Source organism: Scardinius erythrophthalmus (genome assembly GCF_964197995.2).
Source record: "Scardinius erythrophthalmus genome assembly, chromosome: 2".
Taxonomy (NCBI): domain Eukaryota; kingdom Metazoa; phylum Chordata; class Actinopteri; order Cypriniformes; family Leuciscidae; genus Scardinius; species Scardinius erythrophthalmus.
Genome location: NC_138222.1, coordinates 53450600 through 53467723, shown reverse-complemented (window position 1 = coordinate 53467723; position 17124 = coordinate 53450600). Strand labels below are relative to the sequence as shown.

The following is a 17124-nucleotide window of genomic DNA, read 5'->3' as shown; positions in this document are numbered from 1 at the left end:
TTGGGGAAATATGGTGGAAATGTGAATGACAAGGGACAAAAGCCGTATTTAATTTCTTTTTTTATTATTTGACTGAAAGGTTTATTTTATTTTTTCAATCGGGCTCCTCAGAATTACCTTATGTTTGTTGATGAACCCATTTGGAAAAGCTTTTTCTAGGTGAAAATGGTCTGGAAAGAAAACCAACGGATCACTATCCATGGTATGGAATTGCTAAATATGCAAATCAAAGAAAATGATTAAGCGAAGATTAAGTATACATTTGCTCAAGTTGGAATTTCCAGCTGTTTAGGAGATTTTGTACTTCCAAACTCCTCGACTGTCATCATTAGAGGCCAAAACCAACCATGGTTACAGTGTGTCTTTAATCTCTCTCATATTTTATGAGATATATCTGTATACAGTACATTAACCTGCTTTCTAGACCCTTAGATACAATGTAGATCTGTAAATATAAAATTGTATCTCTAAACATTTCACAAAACTAGTTCTGTTTCACTTATAACGTGAATTTTTTTAGTACTCTCAGTTTCTTTTTAGGTGTGTATTCACCATCTTGAAATTAAAACATGACAAGGAAATTAAACCTAGCCTAAATATGTATCTGAGAATGTGCATCTTTTTCAGTTTTTTTATTAGAATGATCTCAATGCTCATGTAAACTCTTTCAAGTAATTTATGTACAGTCGTCTGTTTTTTAATTGTTGCATTGTACGAATCTTAACAAAAGGCAGAATAAAAGATGTTCTGTAAAATAAATGGTCCTAAACATTTTAAAGAACTGCTATAATACTTTTATATGTATTAACTTATAATGACTTTTGAAGGTTCCACACCCATCCATACATTTTATAATAGGCCTACATACTAATATGTAAAATGACTCAAACTCAATGTTCACTTTGTGCTTTAGATTAAAACATTTCTTACTTTATGGTGTTTACGTGCTGTAAGGTGATGGATGTGTGTCAATGCCATAATTCTCTATAAATCATGTGGTGTGAAAATATGATACTTTGGACAAAAAAATAAAACGAGTTGTTGTGTTAACTAAAATAATAATTCTGCATAATAAATGTGAAACAATTGGCTTCGAGTCTTGGGTCACTGTAGGCTACAGTGTTTATTAGCCTACTCTGCCCTCGAAAAAAAAAAAAAAAGTAAACGCGTTCTGTGTAAATGGCCCCTTAGATGACTAAAATACTTTAATACATAACACGTGTAAGATTTTTAAACACAACGGATCAACTGTAACAGTCTAAATCAATAAACTCCTCCAAGCTCTTCTTCACTGTCTCTGAACCTCGAGCTATATCGCTTCCGAATGGGTGAATCTGCATCTTTTCAATATGCGATATGTAGTCTAACTATTAGCGATGGATTGGCAAACACGTTATATTCATACTTACCCAACAAACGCCAATGGACAATGGAGTGAACACACAGATCCAACAAAACACAAAGTTGGAATTTGGTGTGTGTGTGTGTGTGTGTGTGTGTGTGTTGGCGTTTGTTGACAGCATCAAACTAGTCTGTAGTAAACAGCGCCATCTATGTGCCTTTGCAGTGTTTTCAATAATTTACACATTTAATCATTGAAATACACAGGGGATCATTTTTTTGTTTAATTTTTGAACAGGGGATAATTAAAACAGGACAGTAATAATTTAGACCCATCTTAACTGATCAATTAGAGACTGCTTCAGGATTGCAAAGCCATCACCTTTATGTTTACTTCAATAATATATTTCAAAATATTTTCTCAGTGATGATACAGGTGAACATTGGAACAATGCCTGAGATTACTTGAGTAATCGTTTGAACAAAGGTCAGTTTGTCATTCAAACACTGGGAAGAGAATTAGCATGGAATGAATTTGAATTTAGAAGTATAAGGGCAAGTTCTTGATGTTTCAGACAAGCACAGTTATATTTAATCATAAATTAAAGGTATAGCGGAGGATTTTTTACTTCCGGGTGGATCACCTATACTATTGGTCCTCCTAATTGTCAATCATTCTGGTGAATCAATCAAACTTTTCAAAAAGCGGAGAGGGCGGGTCTTATCTAAAATTCGGAAAGATCCTCCGCTATACCTTTAATATATATTTTTAAAACCTCACAGAAAATTTCAGTGAACTCATGGCAAATCAACCTCCAGGGTTTGCCGACACACTGACGGCATGAAGAAATGAGAGGACTATGTAGTTTTTAAACTGCTAAATTATTGCTTTTGTTGTACGACTCTTATTTTTTGTTAATGATATGATTTAATGGAACAAGTTGATATCAAAATGAAATGAATTTATTTCTTGTATAATTTCTTTTTCATCAATGTGCTCGCATGAAGCAATGTAGACATCATAAAACTAATAAACAATTAATAAATAATTATTAGGTTTATTGAATTAGAAATAATTTAAACCTGGTAATGGGATCAGTAAATCTTTGCGTTTCACAGATCATCCGTGGGAACCTAGACGACCGTTAAGATGAAAAAGACACTGTACACAAAATATTCCATATTTCCAAGCGCTGTTATAAATGGCTAGAAAAAGATTATTCAGCAAAATGCAGCCTGCAGGGTAGTCAAATATTTACACTGATATATTACAGCAAGAAACAAGGTTTCAGCAAAGTACACATTCAGCGACACGAGTTCCATTCGATTAAAGCCCTCCCATTTCAGTTACAACAATCACACACAACATTTGTGCTTAAAATGACTTCATCATCATCATCATCATCATCATCATCATCATAATCCATCAAAGAATATTAGGCACATATCCTAAAATTATTCACAAATTATATACACAGTGTACACACGATGTATTGGCAGTGCTGACAGCATTACAGAGCTTGGATATTTGGCTTCCGCTTGAAATCCACGATGATGTTGCATAGGATCGATGACTTACAGGAATCATACACTGGAGTGAAATGGAAGCAGTGTTGTAACTAAAAACCCTGTAGTGCCATTCCAACAGCATTAGACAACGTAAAGAAGGTGAAAACACTGAAATAGCCCCATATATATAATGCTTTCCCATGCAAGGAAACTTACTATCCATCCAAATAATGTTCCTTTATAGAGAATCAAAGATACAATTTTATGTACAACCCCTCCAGAAGCGTCCTTGCATTACGAAGCAGCAAATACAGTATATTACGAATCCAATGTCTATGTGGACTTTGTTACTCTTTCACATTGAATGCAAGATATGTACACGATAAAGGCCAAAATGGTCAATGAGGTAATACTCATACACCAAATAATGAACGATTTCTCCTGCAGCACACGGTGCTTTTGCCAAGATGTTTTTGAGAAGGTCTTTAAGCACCAAGCAAAGCCTTACAGCTTAACCACTCGAGATGCACTTTGCCGGTAGTGATTATATGCATTTCACGTATATAAAGGCAACAATGCATCATTTGTCTCATATGCAATGTTTGAAAGTTTTCAAGAAATTGTAAAACGTCCCTTTTAACTGCGCCTGTGTGGTCAGTTTTAAAACAGATGGAGGCTCCCTTCATCCACTTCCAAACCTCACATTGTCGCACCTCTGATATGACATGATGACCATGAGGCTGTTTATTATAGGCCAACTCAAAGAGTAGTGCAGAGCCCTGTAGCTCAATTACGAAGCGTAATCAAATCAGCATTTTTCGGAAGTATAAAACAGTGCCGTTTTCTTTACAAAATGGAGTAAGGCACCAGATTCCATTCAGCACCAAAAACAGAGAGCGATCGAGTGTAAAAAATAGATAGATAGGAGATAGGCTTTGTGCTACAGTACAACACTGGATCATGCGGTCAGCAGGTGCTTTAAAAAAAGACATTATGCAGAAGGGCAAACAAAAGCACGTCCCAGATGATAAATGATTTTTTTTTCCCCAATCGTCACAATAAATACGTCTAAACTCAAAAGTGTAGCACCGTGCTATTTCATCCATATCTTTATCACGTTAAACATGAAGTGATGGTCAGCATTCGATCAAGCTGGTTTTGTAAAGTCGTGAGCAAATCCATCAATAGAGGGAAAGTCGATGAAGGTGGTGGTCTAAAGATGTAACTCCTCCATTTCACCAGTAGAGGGTAGTAAAGAAAGTCCAACTGTTAAAGTGCGGTCACATTTATACAAGTTCGGCGAATTTTTGCAGGCGAAATCTGTAATTTCGTGTGAGGGCGAAAGATTTAGCAACGTTGGTCACATGGATTCATACGTCGCTACACTATTGACAATCCGCAGAATTTCGCTAACGTGACCGCACTTTTACTTTTGAGGTAAAAATTGGGACAAAGCACTTTCTTCAGATTTTGCCGATGTAAAATTTCTTAAAAAGTGGTTCTCAAGAGGCAGCTTGAAGTGCCGTTGAGTTTTGCCGTTTATATATTTCTTTAAATATATATATATATCTTTTTATATATGAAGCGTCTTTATTTGGGTTACCAGCACCCGTTGTGGTTTCATGTAGACTTGATTTGGCTGCCCAGTGGGATAAACGTAAGGGATCAGGCTGGATCAGAGTGTGGACTCCAGGGAAGAGTCCAGGATATCGTCATGATGACTGTTGCTGTTGGAGTCGCTGTCGTAACTCTGCGGGTTGGAGCAGCCGGCCGCCTCTTTCAGACGCAGGAGCATGTTCATCTGTTCACACGACACACACGAATAACAGTCAGGACAGATGTCATGTGTTTGAGAAGAAATATGACATATTATGTATGGTGTTGTATTTCAAGTAAAGAAATGACTAAATCTAAAATATAAGACTACTTTGTGCTTTACCAGTTTTTGTAGGTTACCCTGCCAAATGTCAATGTCATTTCACTGCATATCGTACTGTGTATGACTGTGTATGTGACAAATAAAATTTTGAATTGAATTGTATATCAATGTCAACATATATGCATTTTTTTGTCATAAATAATGTGGTGTCAGTGACTGACATACTGACACCTTCTGGTGTGGATGTGTAATAACACAGAAGTGACCAATGCCATTACAGTGACATCAGTGTTATTGTGAATTGAAACTTTTAAAAATCATTTTCGTTAATTTAAATCAGTTGAAATTAAAAAAATAATAATAAAACTTACATGAAATAAAATATACATTTTAGATGATGTTTTTTAAGTACTACAATTACTATCTAAAACAAATACAATTAAATTAAAGCTAAATAGAAATATTGAGGAAAAAACACTAATGAAAATGACAAAAGCACTTAGCAAAATTAATAAAAACTTAAACTAAAATAAAATTAAAACTGAAAATATAAAATCTGAAATATTTTTATAATTAAAATATAAAGAAAAATACTTAATAATAATTATAATATATAATAATACATACATTAATAATACTAAAATAACACTGAGTGGCTTAATGATTAATTTATTCTTATCAGTAATTCACATTAATTCATAAATGAATATGTTGTATTCGGCAGGACATGGTGATCATGATGAGGTGGGTCCCAGCCTTATGTAAACCACATGATATACATCTTATGAGAATTTACACAAATTATTATGTTTATCAATTATTTTCAATCATTGATTTTCTTGAGCAATCCTTCCAAGACCATTTCTCTGCTTTATAATGTCCCCAACTTTAGTAATACACAACTGCAGCAAACAGTATATTTTTATGTTGATATGTAAACATAAAAGCATTAGAGAGCAGTAAGAGTTTATGTGTTCACTGCTGTTTGTGTTACTCACCAGTGGGTCGGCGTCACTGTCACTCTGAGTGCTCTGTTTGTTAAGGCCCTCTCTGGAGGCGGAGTATCCATCAAAGCCCACGTCCTCCGGGCGGAGCTGCAACAAAGCTGGCCAATCAGGATGCTGATGAGAAGCTGCCCAGGGAAAAGTTTCCAGAACCCACAGCGCAGGATCCTCCCATGCTGCCCTGCGACCATACAGCTAAACAAATGCAAACAAACAGAGATTGAATAAACGCTTTGTGTCCATGGACTTTCACAGTTACATTTAATAAAACATATTAGTGTCAGAATAGGTGGATTTTCCTATAAAAGAGGGCAGATGTTACCTGTAAACCTTCTCTCACAGCCTCCAACATGTAGGGGATGATGGAGTAGTTCCACAGGTCAGTGAACCAAACACGAGAACCGTCCACATCCATCGGACACGACAGGAACAAACGTGGACCTGGACGAAGACACGTGACACTCGAATTCAACACTTGTGGAGCAAATTAGTAACACTGAGAACGTCTGTTAATATTGGTTTATCTCCGTACCAATGGTCACATCAGAGGAGCTGTGAGCCTCCAGGAAGCGGTTGAGGTGGTGCCAGACTTGAGGGATCCAGTCGATGATCTTCACCAGCTCCAGGGTCCGTGTTCGGCTGCCGATCTCAGTCTCGATCAGCTTCCTCCTCAGGAACCGGCCCAGGAAACCTTTCACCGGCTCCATGTGATTAGCACACAGCACCCATCTGGAACGGAAAACACATGTTGCTCACGTTAACATCATCACTGCCTTAGAAGATGTTAATTAAAAAGTTACAATCAATAATAAAAAAATCTATCTATCTATCTATCTATCTATCTATCTATCTATCTATCTATCTATCTATCTATCTATCTATCTATCTATCTATCTATCTATCTATCTATCTATCTGTCTGTCTGTCTGTCTGTCTGTCTGTCTGTCTGTCTGTCTATCTATCTATCTATCTATCTATCTATCTATCTATCTATCTATCTATCTATCTATCTATCTATCTATCTATCTATCTATCTATCTATCTATCTATCTATTCTACTGTTCATTTAGATGTTAATGAAAAGGACTTATCGAATCTCATCACTGCTTTCAACGATAGCGCAATGGCGCCACCTAGAGGTCACTCCATTGCAGTTTTTTCCCTTTAAGACCAAGCTATAATTTTTAGTGCTAATTGAAGAACAAAATAGAGAGCAGTTTTGTACCTGAAGTTATGATGAAGCTGCAGGTTTGGAGCAGAAGATGTCGCCTGACTCATCGTGCCGATTATATACGGGCTGCAAAAACAGAGAGACAAAATAAAACCTTTAATTGTACACTCACTTGTTGTTGTGTTCGTGTGTTTTTTTGTTACACTGACTGTAGTGTGATTTTGTATATTGTATACACTAAATATTGTATAGTGTGTACATAAACATGATATTTTTATTAATACAAATTATATAAATACACACTATTGTTCAAAAGTTTGGGGATGGTACAAATTGTTTTTATGATTTTGAAAGATTATTGTTTATCAAGGCTACATTTATTAGCTAAAAATATAGTAAAAACAGCCATATTGTGAAATATTATTACTATTTAAAATAACTGTTTTCTATTTGAATATATTTAAATTGTAATCTATGCCAGTGATGCAAAGCTGAATTTTCAGCATCATTACTCCAGTCTTCAGTGTCACCTGACCTTCAGAAATCATTTTCATATGCTGATTTGCAGCTCATTTGTGCTGCTTAATATTTTTGTGGAAATTGTGATACATTTTTTTTTCAGGATTCTTTGATGAACAGGAATATCAAAAATTATAAATGTCTTTCACTTTAGATCACTTTAAGGTGTCCCTACTGAACAAAAGTATTCATTTCTTTCAGACTCCAAACTATGGACGTGTATTTCTGAAAGAAAGGCAGACTGACCAGCGCTGGTATTTGCAGTTCAGCAGGCCGTTGAACATCTCTCCCAGTGAGCTGACGTGATGAAGGTTGTCCAGAATGAGCACAAGAGGGGCTTCAGTCTCCGGTCCGTCAGCGCTGCACTGATCCACTATGTTTGCCAAGTACTGACGCAACTCCTAGTAAATACATATATACATCTTTACTGTTTAATGTCCAAGGATTTCTAGTCTTCGGCTCATATCTTGTTAGCTAATCATTTTTCTTTTTCGTTTTGGAGATAAAAAGCTGGATTTGCCTGGCTCTTTTAGAAACTAGAGAGAGCTGAAAAAAATGAAAAAACAACAACTCTCACTTTGCTGGATTTATGGTCGACATTGAAGGTGACGATGTTGCTCTCATTGGGCAGTTTTCCCTCTCGCAGTGCCAGATGCTCCGCCAGTCTGTGGGCCAGGTAGGATTTCCCAGTGCCACTGGGGCCTGAGAGGATGATCCTGCGATGTTCCTGGAGCAAAGACACGTAGCGCTGGAGCATGGGTTTGGGAATCAACGTCTCGAAGACCAGAGAATCCTGGGACTGAGAGTTCACACCTGAATTGAGAGAAACACGCAAAGGCGCAATGTTAACAACAACAGAAATGTGGACAAAACTATAACAAATTGCGATAACAAATAAAAGATTTTCTGATTGTGTGAACCTTTCAGCGAGATGTTGATCGTGTCATTCTCTCCCACGAGGTATCCACACGGCAGGAGTTCAGGTGTGTCTGTCCCGCTGGACCGGATCACGTCTCCAATACGATAGCCCTCAACACTGTCTGAACCCAGACCCAGATGACTGACCGGATCAACATGCCTGATGTACTCCTGCAGATAATCAAACCCAACACTTATCCACTAATACCTGGATGCTCTGTAACACACTGTTAAACAGTGTGGTTGGATAATACTGTATGTTGATTCCACATCTTTCTCAAATTAAACTAGAGCACTTTTTGCAAACCACTTCATGTTAAATACCTCGATAAAAAAGTCTTTCTGAAGTAAAAAGAGACTATTAAAATAGTTTAATGAATCAGTGTTGTATATTTAACAGTAACGGACTTTAGAGAGAGCTCAAGTAGTCGGTCCACACACTTTTTAGCATACATACACTTTTCTTCATGTCATCTCTGTGCCTTCTAGGCAACTGGTATATTAGCGACACCTAGTGTTCATTCATGTATTTCAATATACCACAATCAGTCTAATGTTTCTGAATGTAAAGCACTCATCATCAACAAATGATTACAGTGATGTATGTGCATTACCTTAAACAAGCGCCGTACAACTCCATCAAGAACATCCCACTTGGTTTTTCCACTGACACCAATGCAGCCGATCAGGAAATCTCGATTCCTGCTGTCCTGTGGGAGACAGAAGGCACATCATTAAAACAAAACATTTAAGCATTTCTTTAAATCTCCAAGCAAAAAAAGCAGGAGAACTGACCTCTTTCCACATGACGTCCTCTTGAAGACTGACAACTATTTTCACATGTCTGCTCTCTTTCCGAGAGCTTCCGTCTCCACCAGAGTCATCCAGCAACATGTCTAAAAGGAGACGGACTAGATCTGTAATGGGCTTTTATGATTTTCCCTCACATACAGCTACAAAAACAACCTTTAGGGAGCAACACAATAACTATTTTCTCAAAAAAACATTATCGTACCGAAGCTGGTGGACTCTGTGAGATTGAGGCTGTGTTGAGACAGGCCAGGCGTGGGGGTCGGAGTTGGGTTGTAGACGGACACTTGAGAAGACGCCCTGCTTCCACTGGCTTGGCTTTCCAACTTAAGACGATCATTTTCCGTCTTCAGCTTCTCGATCTCCACCTATCAGAACACCCACACGGGGACAAAACATGTAACATTCCTTTTTCTACTTAACAATCCAATGAATCTGATTGGTGGGACAGTCTCACACACCTGCATGCGGTTCATAGCCTCGCGCAGCTGGTCCAGCTGGTGGGCGGAGCTTAGGGCTTCCAGTCGAATATCCGTCAACTTCATCTCCTTCTCTCGCAGCTCATTACGCAACTGCATCACAGTCTCCGCCTCCCCATCCAGACAGTCCGACAGTCTAAATCACAGCATGCATGTCCTGATTAATACACGATTTCACCTTTGGGTTTAGTTAACAGTGATCAGGTCAAGACGAGCACACTCACATTGAGCTGGAGTGCGTGTTGCGGAGCAGCAGTGCTGAGGTGCCGGTGCCGTTGTGAGGGATTTTGGGAGAGGAAGGGAGAGAGGAATCCGTCATCTCCTCAATGTCTGAGTGGGACGAGGCCGACTTGGGGGATTTCTTCTTACTGAAGGCCTGTTTGAAGGAGCTCCGCAGCTGCAACGACAGCAAACAGAACAAAGAGGAGATCAGGAGGCTGAGAGTTACTGGAAAACCACTGGGCAGCACTTAAAGTACGAGCAGGAGAAACAGTACTGTGAGAACAGGGGAGGAAAACAGAGAGAGAAAGAAAGAAAGAAGGGAGAAACAGCCTAAAATAAAAAAGGTAAGGTTGGGCATCATCCATATCAAAGTTTGAAGATAAAGCAGCCTTTTTATCTGGGATGTTTTATGTATAGATTTGAATGTGCTGTTATTTTGACAGTTTTAAACAATTACATCTATTTCGGTATATTTGCAAAACCAAGAAGCTCATTATCAATAAGTAAAAAAAAAAAAAAAAAAAAAAAAAATCATAATGAGCAATGAATCAAAACAAAGAAGTTTATAATCAAGAAGTTTAAAAAAATAAAGTTCATAATCAAGAAAAAAAATCTAAACAAAAGTTTACATTCATTTACATTCAAAAGGAATTTCATAATCAAAAAAATGTGGAATAAAAAAATCTAAACTTCAAAATAAAGTTAAAATTAAAAAGTTTAAATCAAGAAATGTAAAATCAAGTTTAAAATATAACATGAAAAAGAAATAAATTCAAAATCAAGAAATTGATAATCAAGAAGTTCAACATTTAGGAATTTAAGCATTCAAAATCTAAACCTAAAAGTCAAGAAGTTCATGATAAAATCAAGAATTCAAACATCAAGAACCCATGACTTGAAGGTCAGGAAAAAAGGGGAAAAAATTTCAGACTTTGCAGTTGTACTAAAATAATTATTAGCTTAATTGTATAAATAAATTAGTGCTGTCAAATCGATTAATCACGATTAATCGCATCTAACATAACGCTTGTGTTTATATAATATATGTATGTTTATATGTGTGTGCGTGCATGTCTGTCTATACACATACAGTACATACTGTATACACATACATTTATTATATAAACAAACTTTTATGTAAGAAGCGATTAAACACAATGAATCGATTTGACAGCACTAAAATAAATATAATGACTCAAGAAGGACATTATTTTGAACATAAAGGAAAGAAGGGGAAAAAGAGGGAGAAGAGAAGGACAGTGTGACAGCGAGCTGAGGAGCAGTGCATCTAACGGTTAGCAGGGTTAGGAGTGAAGCTGGGTTAACTAACACACTCTCTTACCTCATACACCTGCCATATGAAGCGACAGCACAGCGAAAAAACAGAGAGAGACACAGAAAAGCACATTCAGCCGTGTGTGTTTGTGTCCCGTCACATGACACTATCAAATCACTGTCAGATCACCGTCTACAATCTCTACCACTAAATCTGCGGGAAGAACAACTGAGTTGAGAGTCTCGCTGAACTACATCACCATGTTTCACCCGAAAACCCATCAAGACCAACACAAACCCTCAGTGATGCGACCACGAGGACCAATGCACAAGCAATAACACAAATCCATTGCAGGAAGAGTTGAGTTAAGCTGGTTACCGTTCTCCAAAACAATGACCGTCTGGACCACCAGGACAGTGATGCATCTACAAAGCTGAATATCTCATTTTAACAACTAAAATCAATCTAAGAATAACAACACAAACTGGGACACTAAACATTTAAAACTCAACTGTTGGTGTATCGTTCAAAAGTTTGGGATCGATAAAAATTTTTCCACGTAAAAAAAAAAAAAAAAAAAAAGTCTGTAATTTATGCTCACAAGGATGCATTTATTTGATAACAAATACAGTAAAAACTGTAATATTGTGAAATATGATTACAATTCAAAATAACAGTTTTCTATTTTAATATATGTTAAAATGTAATTCATTCCTGTGACGCAATTTTTTTTTTTTATTGCAAATGTCTTTCATGTCACTTTTGATCAATTTAAAATCCTTGCGGAATAAAATTATTTATTTATTTCAAAAACCAACCAAAACAACAACAACAAAAAATCTTACGGACCCCAAACTTTTGAACAGTAGTGTATATAAATCTACAAGACTGCTAGCCTATCAATGTCACACTCCAAACATAACAGGGTAACTGTTGTCATTATTATTTAACATACGTATTCATATTCATATTCATCATCTGACACGTCACCTCCAGCACAGGACACCAGCTACAGCCAGCATGACACAGCAAAACAGGAAGTACAATATATTAAACTCTTTTGCACTTCCACTACAAAAAGGCAGGTCCTTCAATTTCGCATTTAATACAGTTTTCAGGAAAAGCGTCAGCATTTAGTTACATATCACGGTAGCTGTTTCTTAGTAGTATTTATAATAATATTTTAAGTTTGAGCAACTTCAGACAAAAACATAAAAGACAAATGTTAGACACAAACAAAAGATAGAATGAAGAAGCACACAGATTTGCAACGGTTAAACAGTTGTTAGGAGTTAGGACAATAAAGGGATAGCTCACCCAAAAATGACAAATCTGTCATCATTTAGTTGTTCCAAAAAAGATATTTTGAAGAATATGGGTAACCAGACAGTTGGTATGGTGTGAAAAAAAAAAAAAAAAAAAATACTAAGGAAGTCAATGTGGCACATCGACTGTCTGGTTACCCATATTATTCGAAACATCTAGTGTTCAACAGAAGAAAGAAACTCAAACAGGTTTGGAACAACTTTTGAGGGTGAGAAAATTATGACAAAATTCCATTTTTGAGCAAACAACCCTTTTAAATGTTGATGAGAGGTGTGTGGACTCACCCAGTTCTTCTTCTTCTTCTTGCTGTTGGAGTCGGGGTTGTCCATGTTGGAGCCCAGGCTGGAGTGGCTGGTGGCACTGGTGATACTGGAGACGCTGTCAGACGAGTGCTGTCTGCGCATGCGCAGGTCCGGCTGCGCTCCGGGGGACGAACCATTTTTACCTGACAAATGGACTTTAAGATTTTAGTCGACATCAAGTGTGCCATTAATGTAAAAAACTGCAAAATTAACCACTACATCATCAACCAATCAGAACACAACGATGTCTGAAAAGCATCTACAGTACACATGTAGTGATGACAAACTACACATTTTTGGGTGAACTATCCCTTTAAAGTAGAAGAGTAATTTTAACACATTAAAGGGAACGATAGATGCTCATTTAGCACATTTAAAACTTCATATATTTTGTGTAAACGTATAGTTGTAGAGGGTTTGTTGAATCTGATTGTGATACATTTCTTCATGTGTGGATTTATTGATTATTTTCTCTGCCTCACCTGTGCGTTCACTCTTGCAGGAGAGTTCTGGAGTGTTGATGACACCGTTGATGGCTGCTTGAGCTACTGCGTTTTGCTTCTTTAGCAGCTCGATGGTTTTCCTCAACTCGTTCAGCTCAGAGTCCTGACACACACGCATATATTTATTGTCAATGCATCTGCAAAATCATTTTCTCTCTATGTCTAATAATGAACAAGTGTGATAAATCCAAATGAAAGCGTGCTGATGTTTACTTTCTGTTCTGCGGTCATGGTGAGGCTCTTCAGGCGGATGGTCATGTTGCCTAAACTCTGCTCAAACGCTGCCACCAGGTGGGCCTAATAAAGACCAACAGTGGAGAAGAGGTAAAGTAAAGAAAGAAAGAGGGTTCATTGAAGTTAAAATGACGTCTTTGTTGCACGCATGCATCTCAGCTACACAATAATACACCATTCATATAATACATGGACATTGTGCAATCTGCCTTCAAGGGAGTAAAATAAAATGTCTAAGCTAAGCTTTCTCCTTTGCCATGATAACAAGAAAAGCAAAGAAGCATTTTGCTCAAAGCTGCATGAACCGCATGACCTGTGCATGAGCCACCTGTTTATTGAAACGTAACTGAAGCAGCAAAGCTCAAACTTACTAAATAACAATCTTTACCTTTAAACAAACACTTAGATGTGCAATCTAAACTCTGGCCCGTATCCCAGACTAACAAGCAACAACAAAAACCTTCTTTACCCTCTCATTACAATTTACCTTTCCCTCTAAATCTAATTTTCCATGTAGGAATAAAAAAAAACAAAAAAACAAAAAAAACATCTCTTTAACATTTCAACTGTTTCTCCTATTCCACAATGCGATTAAATGGAGATAAAATTGAGGCTTTTTCTAAAGTCTCTTGATGCTCAGACTTTTCCCTTAGAAAACAACCTCAATATTCACACATGCACCCTCTAGAGTTTTCAAACAGATCTCAACAATGTCTCAAACTGTGACTTGAAATCTCAAAAAGTTCAACTCTAAACTAATTTTACAGCTCCTTTTATATACTCACACAATTGTCTCATTGGTTTCAGTGTCATTTTAAAGCCAATACTCATAAACTATGAAAGAGCAACCACTAAGCATAAACGTATCTTCTGGGTCATCGCCTCACCTTACATCCAACAGGGTCTTGGGAGCTGTCAGTTGTCTCCGTAAAGCCTCCCTGTCTATATGTTTCTGTCTGAGAGGGAGCGTGTTTCTCTGTGCACCCATGAGAAGGATAGCGGTTCAAAGGGAGCCATATCAGAGAGCTGTTCCCGTCAGAACAAACATCACAAGAGCTCCTCTGCTGTTCCATAGATAGCTCAGCTTCACATAACTCAACTACAGCGTTATATTATGAAGAAGTGAAGCTCCTCCTAGCACTGATAACTGAGACAGACAAAGCAGAGAGGCCGCCCGTGGCCTTGACATGTTTTACTGGAGTCTCAAGGGCCCATTTGTGTTTTTAATTCTTTTTTTTTCCCAATCTTTTTTCTTTCTATTGGGATATTCTCACTGTTCCATAGCTGAACACCTCAAAAAGAGTTGTTTCTGCATACCGAATATAATCATCAAACCAAAGCAAAGTGCTGCATACGTCAAAACTAATCCTTCACTTCATTCCATGCCAGTCAAAAATCGACTTTGTTTTCAACAAGTCGACGAGTTCATATTTATGTGACGTCAGAAACTGTACACACACGTGTTTACAATGGAAAACATGGCAATGCACCAAAAATAGCAAATCTAGTCTTTAGAACTCAACTCCTCTTTTGTTAGTACCTCTAAAACATCTTGTCTGGTTAGTACTTAAAAGATAGGATACTTTTGCCTTAGGCATAATACACATGTCTTTATGATTTACACATGCATTTATCTTCAGAAGGACATATCAAAAACACTAAACACGGTCTGTACCGTACCATTTGTCCCTAGTCATAAAATATAAAATCAAACACAGTCTGTTTCTCTGGTGGAAATGGCACATATCTGTTCTGACAAGTCTATTCTGCATAGTCTTGCTTTTAATTTAGTTTATTATATTTTATAAATATACACCAATAGTATTTATTTTTCATAATTTTGGCTAATTGGGGAAAGTTACTTTTAAAAGTAATGTGTTACAATATTGTGTTACTCCCTAAAAAAGTAACTAATTCCGCTACTTAGTTACTTTAATGTACAGTAATGCGTTACGTTTGTGTTATTTTTTCTCGCCTGGGCTGGGCTTGCTTGTTTGTTTTTTAATAACACAAAAAGTTGTATTTTTGGCAAATATAATTGTCCTTCCACACCAAAAGTGAAATGGATAAGACTCGGGGTTGACGAAGGTCAGCAGCAAAGATGTTGGCCAATAAAGTGAGATTAAATAGAAGTATATATGTGTAATTTAACATATTTAATTACTACAGATTTGCATTTCACTGTTTTTATTCACTTTTAGGAATACTGAATCTGTTTTTGTACAAGTCAGATGAGTAAATGCTCATATTTAGTCTAAAACTACAATACCCATCAGGTTTACACAGCGCACACAACACCTCTGCACTTACTCATGTGTTCTCTCATAATGGCAACAGAAGAGTCAATAAATGGGGAAAAAAGTAACTTGCGTGATTTAAAGTAATCTGATTACGTAACTAACGTTACCCCGACACTGTTGACTATATCTCACAAAGAGACATCTCACAATTTTGACTGTTTTCTGATAACTGCGACTTTTATATCTCAATATTTTGACTATTGTGATTTTCTTCTCATAATTGTGATTTTTTTTTTTTTTTTTTACCTCAGAAATGAGACTCACAGTATCTCACAGTTGTGACCTTTTAATTGACCTGGTAATGGCAATTTTTTTTTACCTCAAAACTGTAACTATTTCTCATTTTATATCTCACAGTATGACTTTACATCTCGCAGTTGTGACATTTTCAGATAATTGCGACTTTATACCTCAAAATGACAAATTTTGTACCTCAAAATTATGACAATTTCTTAAAATTGCAATTTTATATCTCATAGTATGTCTTTAGACCTCAAAATTGTGACTATCTCTCACAATTTCTACTTCATTGCTTCAAAAGCGTCACACAATTATAACTATACAACTGTGACTATTTTTTCGCAATTGCAAATCTCATATAAGTAGAGTAATCACTAAACACTTAAAAAACAGGTTTAATTTCTTAAGAGGTTTAAATACATGGGTAAGTACAGGCTAAATGCAGGAAAAAGTATTACAAAAATACAATAGACTGTGTTGTTGAAGATATAGCCCTATTGAATAAAGATAAAGACAACTGGAAACTCCAATGAGGTCATGATCGACGCTGACATTAATCAACCGCACAACCCACACAGGCGTCACTGGGATTACGATAGCACCATTCATATGACGCCTCAGGTTGACAACTGACACTAGATACGGAATTGGGAATTAATTATGCCCCATAGATACAATAAAAGAATAAAGAACTATGTATCTGTGTCCACCTACATTGGCACTGAGTTGTGTCGTCAGGGCGGACACCTTTTCCTGGGAGGAGTCCAGTTCTCGACGCAGCTTGCGGATCTGGAGAGAAAAAAATGCAGAACAGAAACAAGTTGAAAAGGGGAAGAAAAAAGCCGCAGATGAAAAGAAGAGGAAAAGGAGGCACACACAAGGGATCCAGGTGTGTCGTGGAAAGAGGACTTTGTGATTTGGTATCAAAGGGGGGAAACAGTTTGCAGGTGTATGTACAGAATAGAGGAGTGTTGCACAGGTGGACGTAAAGATCACAGAGATGTGCGGTGAAATGAGATCCGACCGTGAATCCACCCACAGTTTGTGTTCACAACAGGTCAATGGTGGTGAATAAACACGCTACTGACGGC

At 37.1% G+C, this 17124-nt stretch overlaps 1 protein-coding gene across 6 annotated transcripts in view; it reads right to left on the bottom strand.

Moving 5' to 3' along the window:
- Positions 1 to 1676: 1676 nt before the first annotated feature.
- nav2a (neuron navigator 2a) overlaps positions 1677 to 17124 on the bottom strand; it is a 77154-nt gene continuing 61706 nt past the window's right edge. For all 6 annotated transcript variants that reach the window (XM_081359713.1, XM_081359708.1, XM_081359710.1 and 3 more), the window contains 17 exons: positions 16748 to 16822; positions 13473 to 13556; positions 13239 to 13362; positions 12739 to 12899; positions 9855 to 10027; positions 9613 to 9766; positions 9357 to 9519; positions 9137 to 9237; positions 8956 to 9051; positions 8344 to 8512; positions 8001 to 8236; positions 7670 to 7824; positions 6959 to 7030; positions 6266 to 6462; positions 6056 to 6174; positions 5728 to 5928; positions 1677 to 4651 (listed from right to left, as the gene is read on the bottom strand). In XM_081359713.1, the coding sequence (XP_081215839.1) occupies positions 4526 to 4651; positions 5728 to 5928; positions 6056 to 6174; positions 6266 to 6462; positions 6959 to 7030; positions 7670 to 7824; positions 8001 to 8236; positions 8344 to 8512; positions 8956 to 9051; positions 9137 to 9237; positions 9357 to 9519; positions 9613 to 9766; positions 9855 to 10027; positions 12739 to 12899; positions 13239 to 13362; positions 13473 to 13556; positions 16748 to 16822 (2406 nt within the window). In that variant the 3' untranslated portion in view covers positions 1677 to 4525. The remainder of the gene's footprint in view (positions 4652 to 5727; positions 5929 to 6055; positions 6175 to 6265; positions 6463 to 6958; positions 7031 to 7669; positions 7825 to 8000; positions 8237 to 8343; positions 8513 to 8955; positions 9052 to 9136; positions 9238 to 9356; positions 9520 to 9612; positions 9767 to 9854; positions 10028 to 12738; positions 12900 to 13238; positions 13363 to 13472; positions 13557 to 16747; positions 16823 to 17124) is intronic.